This window comes from Epinephelus fuscoguttatus, linkage group LG7, assembly GCF_011397635.1.
Source record: "Epinephelus fuscoguttatus linkage group LG7, E.fuscoguttatus.final_Chr_v1".
NCBI classification, from domain to species: Eukaryota; Metazoa; Chordata; class Actinopteri; order Perciformes; family Serranidae; genus Epinephelus; species Epinephelus fuscoguttatus.
The window spans coordinates 20,351,590-20,371,280 of NC_064758.1; the positions used below are offsets into that span (position 1 = coordinate 20,351,590).

Below are 19,691 nucleotides of genomic sequence, written 5' to 3' on the forward strand. Positions count from 1 at the left end.
TTAAAGGACCAGTTGCAGGTAAAGCATAATGACCCCCTTGATGATCCACGATACAAATCTAATCAGAAAGGCACCCTACTACCAAAACTGGCATCATATTTTCAAAAGTATGTAGACTAGTGACCAATACACACCTTATTGCTGAATGTCACATTACAAAAGTATGTACATTATATAATACTTATTCCAGTAATGTACTTAAGTTCAATTTTGAGTTTTTTTTCTTTAGTTGAGTATTACATTATTATGCCTCTAAATACTTTACTTCACTACATTTCAAAGGGAACTATGATACTTTTTTCTCCACTAATTTATCTGACCGAGTAATTAGTTACTTAACAGATTAGGATTTTTAAAAAGAAAACATGGTCAATTCATAAAATTTGATACCATGCTATATCAAACTATTCAGCAGTATATAAAGTAGTTCAAATGTGCTGCACATTCACTGTCTGTAACATTACAATGCTTAAGTGTGAAAGCATCAGTGATAATATTCCAATGATGGATGTATATGTTGGATGTAATTATATAACTTTGAAAGGCGGTCAATACTTGAATATAAGACTTTTATTTTTTTGTAATTTTACAGAGCAGTATTGCTAGGGGCCTCTCTAGTGGAATCTGAGCCAAGTCCTCAACAAACGTGGTCTCAAGCCCGTTGTAGACGGGAGGTTCCAGACGCAAAAAGCAATTCACAAAGCAGTACTGCTACTTTTAGTCAAGTTGAATGAATGAATGAACATGAATTATTCCACCAACTGCTTTCACTCCTCAGGGGGGAGCAGAGCATTAGAAAGTCATTAAGTCAGGCACTGATGTTGGATGATAAGGTCTGCTTCACAGTTGGTGTTCTAGTTCATCCCAAATGTGTTGGGTGGGGCTGAGATCAGGGCTCTATCTAGGCCAGTTAGGCTCATTAACAACAAACTAAAAGCTTTAGGATTACTTAATCTTCTGGATATAATGTTCTGTTATCTGTGTTCATAAAATGATGTATATTTTATTAACTGTGTGTGATCTGTCCTCTGTGAGACACTATTCAGAATTTCCTATGTGACTTTCTGGATTAAGTGGGTTTGTCATAAAGAGAGAACACAGCTAGCCTATAAATGACCAAAACAAAATTAAAAAAAAAATCACCACAAAGCTCTGTCATTTTTCAGGAGCGCTGGCCGTATCCAGCTATCTTGAAGCTAGCTGTGAATTGGCTTGATTTATTTATTTATTTTTTCAAAAACATGGAAAGAAGGCATTGAGAAATGTATGAAATGGCCCAAATTAGCAAGATATTGAAAAGTTGTAACTCTAGTAACTCTAGTAACTAAGAAAATACCCCCAAATAAGCCAAAATGGGAAAGCAGAAAAAAAAGAAAATTACCTGAAAATAAGCAAAAAGAAAAATTAAAAACAAAAACAAACAAGAAATGAACCTAAAAATAAGTAAAAAAAAAAAAAAGAAAAGAAAAAAAACCACACAAAATTACCTGAAAGAGATTGCTAAAAATCAAATAAATAATAAATATATCTATTTTCTGTAACACAATTTTAAATATATATGTAAAACTTGACATCTCCCATGTTTTGTTTGTTTTTGATACTTTTCTAATAACACCTCTCTAACTGTGTTCATTGCCTTTTCCCCATGTTTTCTATAGAAGTCACCCCAGTTTTTGGGGTTTGACAGTTCAAATGTTTATGAAGTCATCTGAACACAGTACAAGAAAACAGATGTTGATCCAGGTTTAAAAAGGGTTAAATACTTACTGTCCATGTTGGCTTAAAAGTTGAAATTGAAAGTTCACTCTTGACTTTGAGTTGACTAAAGAGAGCTCACCACAAGCTACACTGTGGAAACGGAATCATCCAAGTGAATCAACAGCTGGTTTTTGCACAGTAAACCTGAAGACTGTGTCAGTCTGACTTAGGCTTTCTGGTTGTCGCTGACTCTGGCAATAGCAATAACTAGTGCCAGTTCATGTGCACACTGACAGAGATTGGAATGCTCCTGCACCAGTAATGATAATGTTTTCACTACTCTTCATTTTACACCAGTGACTCTATGAAAGAGTGGTTAGTTGGACAGTTATCCTTTAAGATCACATTTCTTTACCACTACAGTCACTAAAACTCTTCTTGGCTTACCCTGACAAATTGGTTTACATTATCCTCCAGATAAAGGCCTCTGGATATAGGTGATGGGTTCTCTGTTATTCAACATTTGGCTACACATGGGGCCCGCCTTGTGTAAACAAACAAACAACATTTAATGTTGGAACAAAACTGTGAATGAGGCACTTTTAGGCAAGACCTTTGTGATGCAGAATAACCACTGCTCCACCCAGCTTGGTCTTGGGAAGGTGCTGGAAACATCAGCATAGCATCAGACATCATGTATGCTCTGATGAAGGTCTACAATAAAGTGAAACACTGCATAGATGTAAGTGTTTCTCTACCAGGCAAGACCTTTATAAATGTTATGTATTTTGTGGAATATAGCAGCGTAAATTGGAGTAAGACACCAGTCAGAATTGCCCATGTACATTTCTGGTTTGATTTATGCTGAGTCAGCTTGTCATAAGGAGCACAGCTAGCCTATGAATGAGTACAGGAACAGCTGTCAGCTTACATAGTAACTTAGCAGTTGCTTTTCTGTCATACGATCCTATTAGCAGTTGGAGTTTGCCAAGTTGTCAGGGAAGTGTTGATGAAATTTCACATTTACTGAGCCACTTTAGGGACACATTGTCATGTTTTGTACCAGAGTGAAACCACTGTTCTTCCTTTAACACCACGACTCTACAAAAGAGTGATAAGTCTGACAATTACCCATAAGATCACATATCTTTACTGTTACAATCAACTGGTATAAGGTCGTGATCTTCACTGAAATTATTCGTGGCTTGCAGGTTTGACCTAGCTACTGTAGGTTTACTTTATCCTCTGGCTATAACGTTTTCTGTTGAGTAGCCCATGCCTCCAGGCCATCTCTTTGTAAACAAACATTTGGTAAACAAAGTGCTACACTGGAAACAAAACTGTAAACTAACTGTAATAATTAACTGTAACTGCCGGGCAAGTTCATCCCAAAGGTGCTGGGAGGGGTTGAGGTCAGGGCTCTGTGCAGGCCATGCCAGTCAAGCTCATTAACAAGGTTGCCAAGTTGCTCAATTGTAACTGTAACTTCTAGTATATTTATTTTATTAGGGCAAGGTTAAAATAATCGATTCATTCGATTCAAATGACCCAATTAATCCGCGATCGATCTTTTCATATAGGCTTTTTCCCACAGATGTGTAAGGCTTTAATCCCGTTAGTAAATGAGCTGCGGCGCTAAACTATTAATGACCATTGCTTTGAGAGGCTCCAATGTTACTGGCTCTTTAATCTGTAACTGTTAGCTTACTGATTTTATGTTTAGGTGGAACTTCTTGTCATGCTGCAGCAGCCGCTCCTCCTGCTGTCTGTATGTCCTGGCTGCTGCGCCACATTTATGTACACAAACATGGAGTAAAGATGCCGCAGTGGAGACAGAGAAGTGAAGTTAGCTTAAGTGGAAGACAATTACGCTAAGTACTGTGAGTGCAATAAAACCTCCATGAGGACAAAGACTATATTTTATCAATACACATGTTCAGCAACGTGTAAAAATGTCGAAAGGCAATGTTTCAGTCTGCTCTGTCCGCAGTCTCTCATTGTCACTGCTAATATTATGTCATAAACAAGCACTGAGGCTTCACAGCTAACAGCAAATTGTTACTAACAAACTGACACAACAACTGTTAAAGTCTAACAGTTCAGCTTTGTCTGTCACCTATCTTAACACTTAACACACACACACACACACACACACACACACACAATGGTAGTGTTGCCTGCAGGCAGTGAATCTCCTCAACAGCAGAGAGGACAGGAGGACTGACAGATGTCTGTGGTCATTAATCTAAACTTCACACAGTATTGTGATGTCAGGAATATGATTTGTTTTATTAACATTTTAGATTTGTTTCCAGTGAGATATTAAGTTTATATTGTGACTTTGCTGTTGCTGCTTCAGAAACAACATTTAGTTATAAAACATTCAGCTTTATTCCTGTTCTGACTGTATTCTTTTTTTTAATAATTCCTTGTTAAATTGGTTCTCTGAGAATCACTTTCACACTAGAGCAAAAATTTGTATTGGAGCTGTATTGTAACTACTGCAGGTTTACTTTCCCCCCTGGCTATAACGTTTTCTGTTGAGTAGCCCATACCCCCGGGTCATCCCTTTGTAAACAAATATTTAGTAAACAAACTTCTACACTGGGAACACAACTGTAAACTAACTGTAATAACTGTAACTGTAACTGTAATAGCCCGTGTGAATTTGGGGTTGGCAATTGCAATGTCTGGTGCCAGTTCTTGTGCGCACCGACAGAGTTTTCAAGCACACCTGCTGTTTTTGTAGCGACACTAATGTGTGCACAACCTGCTTACATGAACCTAAATTTAAATTGTAGTATGTAGTGATTAATCATCACCTTTCTAGGTTATCATTTCCCTGAAGGAATAAGACACACCATCACAATCTGCTGTGAAATCCAGGACATAGAAAGCTAGCTAGCTAACGTTAGCGAGCTTGCTTATAGGGTGACCACATTTTGATTTCCAAAAAAGAGGACACTAGCCCCGGCCATGAGATAGCCTACTTACAGTAAATGATACTCGCAGTTTACTCAAAGATGCCTTATAATTTTAATATATTTAAAGTTTATATGTATGGATAGAAAAATCAGTTATATTACAAAATAATATCTCTCAAAGACAGAAATTTAGATAGGCTTCTCAGAGGTTACTCAATTTGCTTTTATTATGCCTAAAATAATAATCTTTTTACAAGTTTCAGTTGTACAAAAATAAATATAAATGTAAAATCTCTGGAATGAAATAATGATAGAAATAATGTCTCTTTTGTAGGCTATTAGAAAAATCAACTTGTAAAATAATAGCTATCTTTTCAAGTCTTACTGGACAAATAAATAAATAAATAATATGAAATAATGTTCTAAATAACACCGCTTCTGTATTAGAAAATCCAACTTTGAGCTCCCCGGCACCTTTATTAGACACAGAAACATATGTGCCAGCTTTGCACACGGTGCACTCAGCCTCCCATATATCGGGACGGTAAATTGGGAATTTTTTCTGCAGTTCATCTGTGAAGCTGCACTTGCGCTTCGGCATCTTAGAAGCTTTTACAGAATAATGGTGCGCCGCGGGTGTCTGCTGCTTCCTCGTTGTAAGTGTTGGAGATCCGTCGATAAGGCAGCCTCTCAGGGATTACGCGCACGCACACACACACACACACACACAAGGAAAACCGGACATTATCATCAATTTATAAACACCCGACAGACGCCCCGAACAGGACGTGAAAAGTGGACATGTCCAGGCAAAAGAGGACATTTGGTCAGCCTAAAATACCACATGACGTTATTGGTATATTTCCCACTTTGTTACGTTCCATGCCTGTCTCCAGATTCACTGTCAGCCATGCAGCATCTTTCATGTGGGGCAGTTTGTATTTGTCATAGCCAATATTACACAGTATTGACTGGTTAAACACAGCCTTCTCTACACACACTCGCCTTGCCACTAGAAGCAAGTGTTCTATTTGGCCTTCTGCTCATATTGAATGGAGGTGAATAAGAGGTGAATATTTACTGATGTTATTTTCACTCATGTGTGACTATGCACTTATGCTGATGATACCCAGCTATTGTTGCACCTCATCTGAACGTCTCTTTGAGCAAAATGCCTGCCAGATGAATATAAAGACATGTGATGATGATGATTTGCACACAATGCCATAACACATGACACTGCAGAGTACACACACTGTACACTGCTGTAAGGGTGAATACAAAAACACAAAACAATGATGTTCAAGATTACTGTTTGTGTGCAACTGGAAAATTAAAAATCTTTGAAGTTCTTAAAGTCGTACTGTAATAATGACAATAATTAGCTTTATATATTTTATTTATGGATCTTCTACTCACTACTGCGGTTATATTTGGAGCTATTTTTAAGTATTACAAGCAGTGACTGTAGGAGCAAAAGGCCTGGAGACTGTGCTGTCCACCATAGCACAGAACCAGAAGGGAAAACACTAAGGGGCTCACAGAGACTTCAGGCTCAGCAACATTATTTACTTGAGACACTCTACACTGGCTCTGGTATTATAGCTACGCTGAGAATCTACTGTTGTTATCTGAGAACACAAGTATTTGGGACCATACCCATTAATAATATTGTACATATGCTGCAGCTTCTGTGGTTCTACCCTGAGCTGGACTGAAAGCGGTTCTAACCTTTTAAATTCATCAACATGAGTTGGAGAGGATTAATTTAATACCAGATAATATCATTTTGCATCACCTGAAGTTTGTTCTTAAATGAAGTTCAATGACACAAATTATTTCACATACTTGTGTATATAAGTCCTGTTTAACCTGTACCTCTAATTTTGCTGTCATTGTTTCTAGCCATTGTGTCTATTTATTTGCAAGTACATTGAGTGCAATTCGAAATGAATGCAGTCAGATTCCTCGCATGTGTACACATACTTGGCCAATATAGGTGATTCTGATTCTGAATATATGTTTTAGAGAAATATATGTTTGTTCTTTTCTCTGAGTTCATACTTTTTGGATATGTGTTATTTCAAAAAAATTTAAGTAAAATTATAGGTAAAATCATTTCTTTTTTTAATGAATAGATATGATTTCATTAATTATATTGTTCTGTAAAGTTTTCAAAAATTAATAAACTGAAAGCTGTACTTCTACTGGGGAAACAGGAGATATGTAGTACTTGCTATACTATGCACCTTACATATATGTTCATATATTCTTTATTATTACTTTTAGTTTCTTTATCTGTACTGTTGCTGTTCTTCTGCTGCTGTGACAGCTTGCTTGAAAGACAAACTCTTTGATGCTATTTTCTATCTTACATGTATTTTAAAACTTTTTATCCTCCTGCAGAAACAATGTTTACATTTTTTTTTTCATCCTTGTAAGTGAAATTAAGTATTTCAATATTTAATGAATTTCAAAGTGTATTTTCTTCCATCTGAGGAACAGTGTACCCTGTAAATATGTATCCATACAGACTTCTTTATTAAAGATGATTTTTGAGAAAAATGTTATTGTCTACATTTCTTTAAATCAAGCTAAAGTAAATACATTTTCATTTTGTTGGAGCAGTATCATTAATCAGACCTTTCTTAGAATCAAACTAAAATAAATACATTTTCATTTTGAAAAAGTTATTTTCTACATTTTTTAAATCAAAATTAAACATATAAATCTAGAAATTAGTCCTTTACATTTATCTGAAAGTTAGAGTTATTAGTTACTTTATATAGATTAAGATTTTTACAAAGAAAACAAATGTTTATTTTTTAAAGTTTCTCTATTTATCTGTACTATTGTTGCTCTTCTGCTGTTCCAAGTAACGGATTCCCCCTCTGGGCATCAGTAAACGTCTGTTTATGCATGGAGAATTAGCTGTTACGCCCCTGCTTCCACCCCCTCCCTTGTTTCCTAGCAGGCGCAGCGGTGCGCAAGTTTGCGGATCCTACGTAGAGAAGGAATGACCCGCCCTCCTCTCCCTGTGATTGGCTAGTACTCGTTCCCTTCGTTGGTTTGATTGGTTAGGTTTAGGCAAGAGGAGTAGGATTGGTTGAAGTTAGAGTCAGAATGTCAGGGTAAGCCAATCAGAGGCGGAGTAAGGCGGGCATTTGGTACGCCACCGTGGTAGTAATCCAGTATCTTTGGTTTAGCTTCACGTGTGCTACACTCGGCTCTTGCTAATGGGCGGCGCCATGGGCGGTGCTATAGTGCTAGTGGTGTCAAGTCAAACAAACTATACACGAACCGGTTCATCCTGGCTCTCCATTGGCTCGCACAACGGCAAGTCACTGACGTCAGCAGCATCCCATTCGCTATATTATGAGGCATCAAGTTTAGCTGTCAAACATCGGTCCAGTGCCTCTCACACTGCCACACTTACAAACACGTTAGTATTATCTGTACCCGTGGGCAAATGTCTGTCATGGAGCTCATCAAGGATGGATGGTTTACTGAGTCTTGCACGCTGTGGCCGGGACAAGCCATGAGCCTCCAGGTGGAAGAGGTCCTCTACCACAAGAAATCCAAGTATCAAGATATTATGGTGTTCAAGAGGTGAGTACTTTTAGCTACAAAACTTGGCTAACGTTGCTAGCCGTTAGCATGTAACTTACTAGCAATGAATGAGCGACTTGAATCTCGTGGGGTCTTGGGAAGTTTCTTCCGCTGGCAGCGTTAACGGTAGCTCACCTGTGTGACGAAACGAGTTTTAGCTCATAAACAAACTAGCTAGGTAGTGAATTAACAGCAGATAGGTAGCCACGGTGGTAACGTTTGTATGGATAACTGATGGAGAGTAACGTTAACAGTAACAGTAGCCGTTACTGACTATTTAAAGTCAGTGGCGGTGCTATTCTGTCATTAAGTGTCTTTTCTCAGCGACACCTGCTGCACCCTGCTCAATATATGGAAACCTTCAGAGTTACTTAGGGCTCATCTGTTAAATGTGCCTCTCACACTTTGCTGAAACATCACTTTTCAGTAAAACCTATGGGAATGTCTTGGTGCTGGATGGAGTGATCCAGTGCACAGAGAGAGACGAGTTTGCCTACCAGGAGATGATTGCAAACCTTCCCCTGCTCAGTCACCCCAACCCCAAGAAGGTATTACTCACATTTATTGCTAGGAAATAAATGAATCTGCAGCATGGCTGACTACACGCAGGATGAGTCATGTTTCCCATGTTGATGGTCGGCTCCTTTCCTTTTCTTTCTCTACAGGTGCTGATCATCGGCGGTGGAGATGGCGGTGTGCTCAGAGAAGTGGTGAAGAATCCGCTGGTGGAGACGGTGGTTCAGTGTGAGATTGATGAGGTGAGAGCAACAACGCTGACAAAGATTGTGGCTTACTGATTACTGTTTTTTTTTCTCATACTCCACGTGTGTAACGCCTGCTGATTAGTGTCGATGTGTTCTGCTCTGTAGGATGTCATTAATGTGTCTAAGAAGTACCTCCCAGGGATGGCCAAAGGGTTTTACAGTCCCAAGCTCAACCTTCATATTGGAGATGGCTTTGAATTCATGAAGAAGAACCAGGATGCCTTCGACATCATTATTACCGATTCCTCAGACCCCGTTGGTGAGTGCCATTTTTAAAGTGCTATAACACCTTTCCTCGCCAACTACTACAGGAGGCAATTCTGAGCTCTGCTTCCTTTTGTTTTGCAGGACCTGCTGAGAGTTTGTTCAAGGAGTCTTACTATCAGCTGATGAAGGCAGCGTTGAGAGAGGGTGGAATTCTTGCTTCCCAGGGTAACTTGATATTGCACCACATTTTGTTGACAGTTAGAAGAAGGCTATTGAGTAATTTTCCTAAGAACTGACTTGAGTAGAACCGCATGACACTTTTTTTTCAAGCCTACCAGAAAAACTGGGTCTTATTCATGGCTTTTGTTAACTCCTCTGGAGCTTTTGTATTCCCATTTGTGCAGTCAGTCTTCCACCTACTGCAAGATCAAACAATGCCCAAAAAAAAGAAGGCATACAGGGGATTAACAAGCCACTTTCTTCTTTCACAGGCGAGTGTCAATGGCTCCATTTGGAGCTGATAAAGGAGATGCGCACCTTCTGCAAGACCCTATTCCCCGTGGTGGACTACGCCTACAGCACCATCCCAACTTATCCCAGTGGCCAAATTGGATTCATGCTCTGCAGTAAAAATCCTGTAAGTGTGCTAGTCGTTCTCCATTTGCCACAAACTGCACACCTGATTGATGTAGGGATTGCCTATAAATTCCACCAGTTTATAGTAGAGTGATTCTGTAGCACAGTTAGTTCTCTGCTGTTTCTCGATGACTGAATGTTCTTTTTCTTTTAAATTAGGAAACAATTTTCAGGGAACCAATGAGAACACTGTCAAAAGAAGACATGGAAAGTATGAACCTTAGGTATTACAACCCTGACATTCACAGAGCATCGTTCGTCCTGCCCGAGTTTGCAAAGAAGGTAAATGTTGCTGACATCATTTTTCATTTCTAATTTGAGAGCAGTTCTAAAGTGTTAACACATATTTGCTACCTCTCACTCATTGTCTTCTTGATCATTGACAGGTACTGAATGAAGCATGACCAGCAACAACAGACCAGCATGTTCATCCTCGCCCTGGCCCTCAGATCACAAATTAACAACCTTGTTCAGTGACTTCTTCACCGCCTCAGCACAGTTCAGCACCACTGACGAGAGGAGCTTCCGAAAGATTTTATTGTTGGAGGTACCTAACAATCAGTGGGCGGCGACTTGCTGAGATCTGCGGTGAAAGTGTTAGTTCGTTCCAGTGTCACCTTCCTTCCAGTCTTACACGCTCTTTGTGTTTATTTATTTTGATGATGTATTTGGTTTATTTGATTTTTACTGTAATTGTGCAGAGCAATTTAGCGGGCTGGGCTGAGTGGGAGGAGCATTGCCGTCAAACCTGACCTCACTCTGAAACTGTACTGTCTCTCGGATTCACTGCATCTACACATGTATGTGATACGTTGCATACCACATAGAGTATGTGCATGTGATGTATTGCTGTACTTTTATTTGTTAAATATCAGTTTGTGCTCATAGGAAAATACACGGTTGCCATGTATCATGACTGTAAATTCAGAATACTCATGTGTCCTCTACACATGAACCCTATAGTGCCTGAAATCAGTTTGTTGTTGAAAAAAGATTTGTTCTGTATCTATCAAAGTGTACCAGGCACATAGTGGCCTCGAAGAAAGCTCAATTGTTAGTAGATGAGAAAAATTGTCCCTTTAAAGTATCACCAATTTAAGATGAAATAAATCTGCTCAGCTTTGACCATCAGTTTGACATGAAGTCTTTAATGTTAACAGTGTTAAAATGCAAATTAAGTACACATTTAATTTGGCACTATAGCATTAAAGCTTTGCAATGCTTTAAGATGTGAATTCATTATGCAATTATTAACTTGCATTGTTGGGTATTGACTTGAGTACTGGCAGTAGGCTAGTGTTGTAGTAAGCCTTTATGATCAAACATCTTCAGTTGCTACCTGTTAGTTGTAAATCTACATTGAATCTGTTGACGATTAGTGTCACACCTGAGCAATGAATTTGTGATTTTTATAAGAACTGTAATAAATTGGTAACATAAAAGGTTTGTTCAGGCATATGCTTCGTTATTTGCACAGATTTGACACAAAATGTAGAACTACATTTTGGTTCATTTAGCTCTGGGTTCAGAGTTGGTATCTTTAGCCCTTTGAAGCCTGAGCAAATTGGCTTGATTTGTTTTAAAAACATGGCAAGGAGGCAGTGAGCAATGACAGAAGAAATGACCAAAAAAAATTTGCAAGAAATAAGTAAAAAGAGAAAATTACAATAAAAGTTAAAAACAAAGAAACGAACAAGGAAATGATATAGAAAAGGTGTATTAAAATTAAAGTATTTATGTACTATATTTTTTAAATATATAATAATTATAAATATAATTTCCCCTAGCATTTTCTTTCTTCCCTATTTAAAAAAAAAACAAACAAACAAAAAAAACAATCTAAATCTATTAATTTTTTTGCTATTTGTTGGACATTTTTACCAAGTTGCTCATTGCCTTTTTCCCCATGTTTTTGAAAAAATGTACCAATGTGCTCAGGGCTCAAAGGTTTAAAAGGAGCGGCACTTCCTAAAACGACTGTGTTTGTTTCACCGTGGCTGCAGACAGTGGCACCCAGAAATGTTTCACAGAGGTGGATAAATGGGGCCACTGAAGATCTAGGGGTGGCACACCAAACCCAAAAGCCATAACTGAATTTCAGGGATTCGATAATGCAGTTGTAGTATGTAGGCTAGTTAAAAACTGTGTCAATATGAGAGAGGAGAAATTGCATACTGATATATTTTAGTTTAACATCTTACAGTTAACATTACTAATTATCCGATGTGCACAAACTAATACTGGTACAGTTAACATTTTGAATTCCACAGCAACACTGTGCTAATGTTCTGTGTTAGGTGATTCATTGTTCTCCAAACAGACCTGCACTGATTGTAAGGAGCAAAACATTTACTGGGAACAGGCCTCCCCACCCATTTTCATTCAGATATCTTAAGGTGAGAGTTCAAGGGACTCCGTTGAAAACTGCCAGGCCAGTTTTTCTCTTGCCTAACTTTGGTGGGTTACTCATTAATTGAGCTTTAAGACAGTCGTGTCGGCCTCAAATTATTTTGGCCAGCATTTGTATGATGATGATGATGATCTTATTCTGGTCTTATTCTGTCATAAATCCCTGAGCTAATCCTAACCAGTTGCAGCAATGCTTTCTCACCACATGCAGGTTAATATGTAATACGCACTGCAAATGGTTACCCCTGAACATCTTGTACTGTAGATACTAGTACGAAGAGCTGTTTTGCACTAGTAAGGTCCAGGTGCAGTTTCAGTATTCAAGCACAAGATGGCATCCTTTAATTTGTAATGTGTAGGCTACTGTAGTCTCATTGCTGAGGTATACAGGAATGCATTTAAACATTGACAAGACACTGTTCAGATTCACCAAATGCATATTCGGAGAATGTAACTTTGTATTCTAGGGTTTCCTTGGATTTGAATGAAAAGCCCTTTGGCTCCGTTAAATTGTTCAGATCAGTGAGTGTTTTGCTCTGTGCAGTGACACTGTTGCCCTCAGTTGCATCACGTCTACTGATTGTTGTGTAAGACCTCAGCCCTCGCCACTTTTTTATTAAAATGTGACCAGCCTGCGACAGTGCAGTGCGTTATTGTCATAGTGCCTTGGCTGTAGTCAAGGTTGTTTGTGTTCATGAGGGTTCGCATACTGTAATATAGGAAATAAAGCATACGTCTAGTGTCTTTCATTAAACCCACTGAAGAAGTATCCATAAATATTTAATTAGGTGTTAATGTGTTTTAACTATGAGAGTATCTACACTGCAGTAACTGAACTCTGAAGACAATGAATGACTTGTCCTTAGAAATTCTTATGTAAGTTGAATTTAGGTGTATCCAGACACATTTACCCACACGTCCAGAGTCACCTGTGTAATAGAAAACACTCAACACATAATCCTCAGATGATCTTTGAGTCAGTGTTCCTTTGTGATCCCTTTCAGAGAGCTGTTGAGGTGTTGCTGGAAGCCTTAAGTGAAGCAGATGTAGTGAAAATGGAAACTTCCGTGAACATTAATAAGATCTGGGAGCACCCAGACCTATCGTCATGCTGACGTTTTTCCACTGTTTGAAGTCTTGGGGCTTCAGGCTGGACTGCAGATACTTATAAAGAGCCCAGTCGTTGTAGAGTCTTCAAACACACTGAATTGCCAATATAGCTGTTTCAACAGTCAGCTAATCTTTAGATTGGCTCTGGGACTTCTTATGATCAGCCTTGTATGAAGAAAATACCTCAAACACTGTTTTGAAAGCACAACAAATCCATTTCAACATACCAACCAAGGCGTACTGCAATATAAGTACTGTATGTTCCCTGCCGGTAGCGCTGTCTAAAAACGTCACAACAATAAACTCTGGTTTGTGCTTTTTCAGCAATGTTTGCTGGAGAGCAGCTTCTCAAACACTCAAAACTATTTCTTCTCCCACAAGAGTGTATATTTTATGCTGTAATTAACTTTGTATAATCAGTATAATTGGATTTTGCAGTAGTTTAGGAGTAGCTGTCACAAATCTTTTTTTTTTTTTTTACTCTGTGAATTACATTCATGACATTGAGCTACATACAGTTGGCACAATATTATAAATGAGAAATAGATGTGTCTTTATGTAGGCTGCATTTTTGTATGATCTCCATATTACAAAGGAAAATGCATCCTAAACATAATAATTTGTTGCCACATGAAGGCAAGCAAAAACTTTGTCCTTCTATAGCCATACTGTCCAGGGCAAACATTTCAAAGAATATTGTGTAGGAGAGACTTGGCTGAGAAAAAAAGGTAATTTACTCATTGTGAATGTGCACTGGGAGCCAGAAACCATTTCTCACTGGTTTAATCCAAACAGCTTAGTCTATAGTGTTTTGTGAATTTAATTGAGCTGCAGCTATGTCCTAAAATGCACTAACTGAAATATATTGTGCTCTTGCAGCTATTGTTGCCACCAGCAGAATGCGAGTCCAGACATTAAAGGGACAGTTCATCCCAAACAAAAAAATGCGTGTTTGCCCTCTTATCTGTGGTGCTGTTTATCAGTCTAGATTGTTTTGGTGTGAGATGCAGAGTGCTGGAGATGTCTGCCTTCTCCCCAATATAATGGAACTTAATGGCACTCGGCTTGTGGTGCTCAAAGTGCCAAATAAATTTATTTAAAAACCTCAACAGCAATGTCTCTTTTCAGAAATCATGACACGGTTACTCAAGATAATCAACAGACTTTGTTGTGAACAGTTTCATGTAGGAACTATTTTCTTTTTACCAAACTACACCGGCCAGCCGTATCACTGCACAAACACAAGTATCTGAGCTTGCTAATATTACAGCTCAGCCGAGGAGGACACCATTAATATTTATATTTCATGCTGTCAGGAGCACGAGCCTCTTGTCCATGAGTAGATGCACACTTCCTTCTGCATGGTGATACAACTGTCGGGTGTAGTTCAGGAGAAAGAAATTAGTTTCTACATGAAACTGCTCACAACAAGGTTTGTGGATTATCTTGAGCTACCGGGTCATGTTTTACAATACGATATGATGCGATGCGATGCGATGCGGTACGGTACGGTACAGTACAATACGATATGATATGATGCGATATGATACGATACCATACGATAATATACGGTACTATACGACACAATATACTGTATATTCCAGCGAGGGAAATTTGTCTTGGACTCAGGAGCTGGGCAAGTATTGCTGCCTTCAACCCGCTCTCACTCCGAAGTCGTCGAAATCTGGCACTTGGGCAGTGTTTTGCAGCGTCAGACTGATAAAAAAAAGCCATCCTTTAAAGTCAACAGTATAGTTTAACGGCACTCGGTGGCATCAGAGGGAAACGCTTCAGGACACGAACAAAAGTTATGATGGTGAAAGTCTGAGTAGGGCAGGTGGAAGAGGTGGTGGATGGGTCCAACAGACACCGACTTTTACCCAGAAGAGTGGTGTTCATGTCTATAAGATTATAAAGCCAAACCATGTTCTTTTTTCCTAAACCTAACCACGTGTTTTTGTTGCCTAAACCCAACATCACGCAATGTTGTACTGACGTAGTGCATTTATTTTGAAAGAGACTGTATGAAAACGGTAAATTTCCTGTGAAAATGGAAGTGTGTTTTGAAAGAAGACAATGCATGTAACAGGCAGAACTTGACATGGCGTCCCAGAACATCAACAACCAACGCACGTACCTTTCACGCCGTATCTGGTCATGGTAGGTCCATGACTAAACGTGGATATGTGATGAGGTCAGAGTGAGAATGTCATGCTGCCTTACAATAATAGTCCAGAAGAAATTAAGCATACAAAACACATACTACACAGAACAGTATTGCACATCAGCATTCATGTATTGCACATAACACCAGCACACAACAGAGCGCCATAAGCAAAACACAACACAACCCCTAAGTATCAAACAACATCATTTAAAATCTTAAATTAGGTTGGCACAGATGAATTTTTAAAATGATTCCGTTTAAATTTTGGCATCCTGTATCGTGGTAAAGAAGGTAAAATCTCGTACTCGGTGTGGAATTTCTGATTGCTGATGAATTTTTGAAATGTGTTTATTTGGTGCTTTGAGCACCACAAATCAAGTGCCATCACGTTCCATTATATTGGAGAGAAGGAAGACATTTCTACAGCTGATATCTCCAACTCTCTGCAACTCTCTCTAGACTGATAAACAGCGCTACAGGTAAGAGGAAATATATGTATTTTTGATTTTAGGATGACCTCCCCCTTTAACATGACCTTTTTGTGTGTGTGTAGTTGGAATATAGTTTTAATTTGGTAGTACATTGGTGCAATCTCTCCTCAGTCTTTTCCCAAAACCTGTCAGTAGCATCTGTCCTGAACCAAAGGTCACTGTTTTGTTTTTAATTCGAATAAAAATCAATAAAATGAAATCTCCAAAATTGCCCATGGTAACAAAGACCAAAGTTAACAACTCCATTGTATGTTTAGCACTGAATTGCTGACGAATAATTGCTTCCTCCTCTTTTAACAACTGTTTACTCCACTAGACTGGTGATGTGCATTTCCTGAAGGCACTTCCTCAAGTCACGGCGAGTGTCAGACCGCTCAATTGTAATCTGCAGGTGTCAGAGAGGCTCATAGAAGCCTTGTGACAGCAATCAGATGTCGACAGAAGTACAGTGTCAAACACTAGGATGTGTAGATATTAAGTCAGCTTGTGGTCAGTTTGTATTTCTTGTTTTTTTGATTGCTGTGGCAGGGAAATATGATCGTTTCCTCTTTGAGTGTTAGGCCAGTTAGAGTGCTTCACACAGTTGATGAGCTGTGGAATTGTCTGTCCACCTGCGTGAAGAGGTCTTGTTTGAGATTGTCTGTCATAACTGTCATTACATTAGTTACATGTTGATGTCAAAACCTGGTTTTAGCCCAGTGATGTCATCGCCCGCTGCAGATGTTCCCAATTTGTCAAAAAGGTTAAGTGTTCTACAGTTTCATTTGTTCTGTCCTGAACCCTTCATCTGCCCTCCTCTTCCATGCTCACATACACATCCTCCCACCCCCCAAACACACTCACACATACACCCTCCACCCTCCGTCATACACCCACCACCCTGTACGTCAGTGGCAGACAGGGGTAGAGGCGTATAAAAGAGTGAGGGACTTTGGAGGTAGAGCAGAAGAAACACCAGTGGTTTCCACATCTTGTGACCAGCTGCCACCAACTGCACTGCACTTTCTCCACCACTCTCCTCTGGATCCCTGAGCTGCTCAGACCCTCACTCTTTCTCCCTCTCCTTCAAACACACACTCACTCACACACTCCTATTTCTGTGAGCCTCCTGCTCCTGTGGCTGTAGCTCTTGTCCGTCACCTGCACTCCTGTCACAGCATGCAGCTTCTGGTGGTGTTAGCAGCTCTCATGGGGGTTCTGTTCAGCGTTAGAGCAGCCGCCGTGCTTCCTGTGGAGGACAGGAGCTCCATCCACGTGAACAGGGTGAGGAGATTTTTATTGCTCATGTAGTTCATGGGAAATTGGGATATTTTGTAAGAAAGATTTTTCCATTTTTTGAGGGAAAAATGTTTGAATAATTCCATTTTTTAAAGAATTATTAAAAAATCAAGTAAATAACTTGTGGTATTTTTAATTTGATCTATTTAAAAAGATCATTTATATAAAGTTTATACAGTCTTTATTTCATCCTGTTACTCATAGCATCTTAAATGTGAAAGTAAAAATAATATCTATGTCTTGAGCTTCCCAGTAAGATAAGTGTAAGATGTAGAATTTTCACATTCACATTTCCATGATCCAGTTTCTTTTATAATATATTCAAATTCTAATAAATGTGTCTGATTTTTTTTTTTTTGTCAGGAGTTGAGCAAAGAGCGCAAGGAGCTGATCCTGAAGCTGGTGTCCGGCTTGTTGGATGGAGCTCTGGACACCAACATGCTGCCGGGTGAAGCGGCACCTGTGGACCTTGAGGAGCCGCTGGAGTCTCGTCTGGAGGAGAGGGCTGTCTACAACAGGCTATCACTGCCTCAGCGCGACCGCAAAGCCCCCTGTAAAAACTTCTTCTGGAAAACTTTCACCTCCTGCTAACAGTGCCCAAAACAGCTCTGCCTGCCTACAGTCCTCCTTCCCTGCCAGCTCCACATGAACTGTAGTAGATCTCAGCTGTACATATGATCATCTACACCTGTCAGACATGCAGCATCTATGGACTTCACTGACACAGTGTGTCTGTTTGAATATTAATTATTTATGTATCTATTTATGTATACAATGTATGTATCTATGTATGTAGCCGTTTCTTTCAGGGTCAACAATAAAGCATGGATATAACATTTAAAATGGGAATCACAGTTAATTGCTTTTGTAAATTGTTAAAAAAAAAGAGAAAGGTCATATTTTCCACCTGCTTCTACAATATAAATGCAAAGTCAGATCTCATGCAAAAATGATGGCTGTATTTTTACTGTGGAGGAGAACATTCACCACACAGAAGTTGTGGAAAAGGTATATATTTCCTTATCCACAAAAAAACAAGTTGCAGTCGTAAATGGCACACTGAGGATACAAAGACAATTTTCACCGTCTGCTGCTCTTAAGAGGCATCAGAGTGCAGTTCATATTTGGGCAGCCTACTTATTCTGCTTCGTACTCCTTGCTGTTTGTCTTTGTAGTTTATAGACAAAAAATATCCTCAAGGGTAAAGAAATATCGTACAAAATATTCCAATTTAGAAAGAAAAATAGATCTAGTAGATCCTTAAATTAATAGCCTATCATTTCCAGGCTGCAAGTATAAAATTGCTGAATTAAAATTATGTTGTTCAACAATTTATAGCTATAAATATAAAGATATTTTCACCCAACTTGGTGACAAGAGTCTGTAATGTGAGAGATGTATTGTATATGTCTTTGTGCGTGTTTTATTCATAGTCAGACAGTGGTCCTTATTAATTCCTAGTCACAAGTTGAGCGAGACGCTTCAGTGACTTATCACAGGTTATGTCAGTAAATAAATCAGAAGCTTCCCCCGTGTTCAATTAATGCTGTCAGCAGCAGCTAAGGTACATGTAGTCTGGGAGGTGGAAATCTGTTGCACAATAGAACAGTTGGGGGAAAAAATGCAAGTGACAAAAAAGGTGTGTAGCGTTGATATGAATGTGACCTCACTGAATGCGCAGGCAAGGCTGCAGTCGCATGGTGAGATAATGAAGTGCTCCCCGTGTGACCCTATCAACCCGGCCTTCGATTCTTGCTGCAAACAAGATCCTGCGTTGGCTAGCGGCGGCCCGACCCTCAATCAGTAACACTGCAATTACCACACACTCTCACAGCCCTCTGGCATACATGTACGGCCATTGTGATATGTGTGTCTTTTAACCACTGACTGAGGTAGGGAGTTGAGTGGGTGCTGGCTACAGTCAAATATTGACTTCCAAGCTGGGCCCACAGTCCCTATTAGTGAACTGATGGATTTCATGTGGGAAATTAGATGCAGGTAAAATATCCTGCAGTTCGAGCCAGTTTAAATAAGTAGTGTTTTTTAGAGCTGTGAGTAGATGGCTAATCACATCACTGGGCAAAAACAACCACCAAAATAACACTGCATTAAATAGAGGACTGCTAAATAATGGAGGCAAATGTCTGATCATTAAAGGAGCACTTTCAGTACATTATGAAATAATACGTATTCAAATCTAACACAATATATAGGGTGTTTATATACACACATACTTCCTGGCATCTTTTCCTTGTGTGCTAATTTCTTTACTGGCCCTAAGAATAAAAAAAATAAAATAAAAAAAAGTTTCTTAGATTTTTGCCTCGGCATTGTAGGTTTCATCATAACAGCCCTGCAGTGTTGATCGGGTCGAGCTGTGTGTGGTATGAATAGGAAA

At 39.1% G+C, this 19,691-nt stretch overlaps 2 protein-coding genes across 2 annotated transcripts; both read left to right on the forward strand.

Annotated features, from left to right (window-relative positions):
- The first annotated feature begins 8,016 nt into the window (after window positions 1–8,016).
- Window positions 8,017–11,284, forward strand: srm (spermidine synthase). Its single transcript, XM_049580994.1, has 8 exons — window positions 8,017–8,231; window positions 8,659–8,779; window positions 8,897–8,989; window positions 9,101–9,254; window positions 9,344–9,427; window positions 9,694–9,839; window positions 9,998–10,120; window positions 10,225–11,284. Exons 1-8 carry the CDS (start codon window positions 8,092–8,094, stop codon window positions 10,240–10,242), a joined length of 879 nt encoding a protein of 292 aa, XP_049436951.1. The 5' UTR covers window positions 8,017–8,091; the 3' UTR covers window positions 10,243–11,284.
- A 5,689-nt stretch (window positions 11,285–16,973) lies between these two features.
- On the forward strand, window positions 16,974–18,096 carry sst7 (somatostatin family member 7). Its single transcript, XM_049580939.1, has 2 exons — window positions 16,974–17,278; window positions 17,657–18,096. Exons 1-2 carry the CDS (start codon window positions 17,174–17,176, stop codon window positions 17,882–17,884), a joined length of 333 nt encoding a protein of 110 aa, XP_049436896.1. The 5' UTR covers window positions 16,974–17,173; the 3' UTR covers window positions 17,885–18,096.
- The last annotated feature ends 1,595 nt before the right edge of the window (window positions 18,097–19,691 follow it).

Coding starts and splice junctions, on each gene's coding strand:
- sst7 (XM_049580939.1), top strand. CDS start 17,174: ATGCAGCTTCTGGTGGTGTTAGCAGCTCTCATGGGGGTTCTGTTCAGC. Junction 17,279..17,656: donor GCTCCATCCACGTGAACAGG/GTGAGGAGATTT, acceptor TTTTTTTGTCAG/GAGTTGAGCAAAGAGCGCAA.
- srm (XM_049580994.1), top strand. CDS start 8,092: ATGTCTGTCATGGAGCTCATCAAGGATGGATGGTTTACTGAGTCTTGC. Junction 8,232..8,658: donor GATATTATGGTGTTCAAGAG/GTGAGTACTTTT, acceptor ATCACTTTTCAG/TAAAACCTATGGGAATGTCT. Junction 9,428..9,693: donor TGGAATTCTTGCTTCCCAGG/GTAACTTGATAT, acceptor CTTCTTTCACAG/GCGAGTGTCAATGGCTCCAT.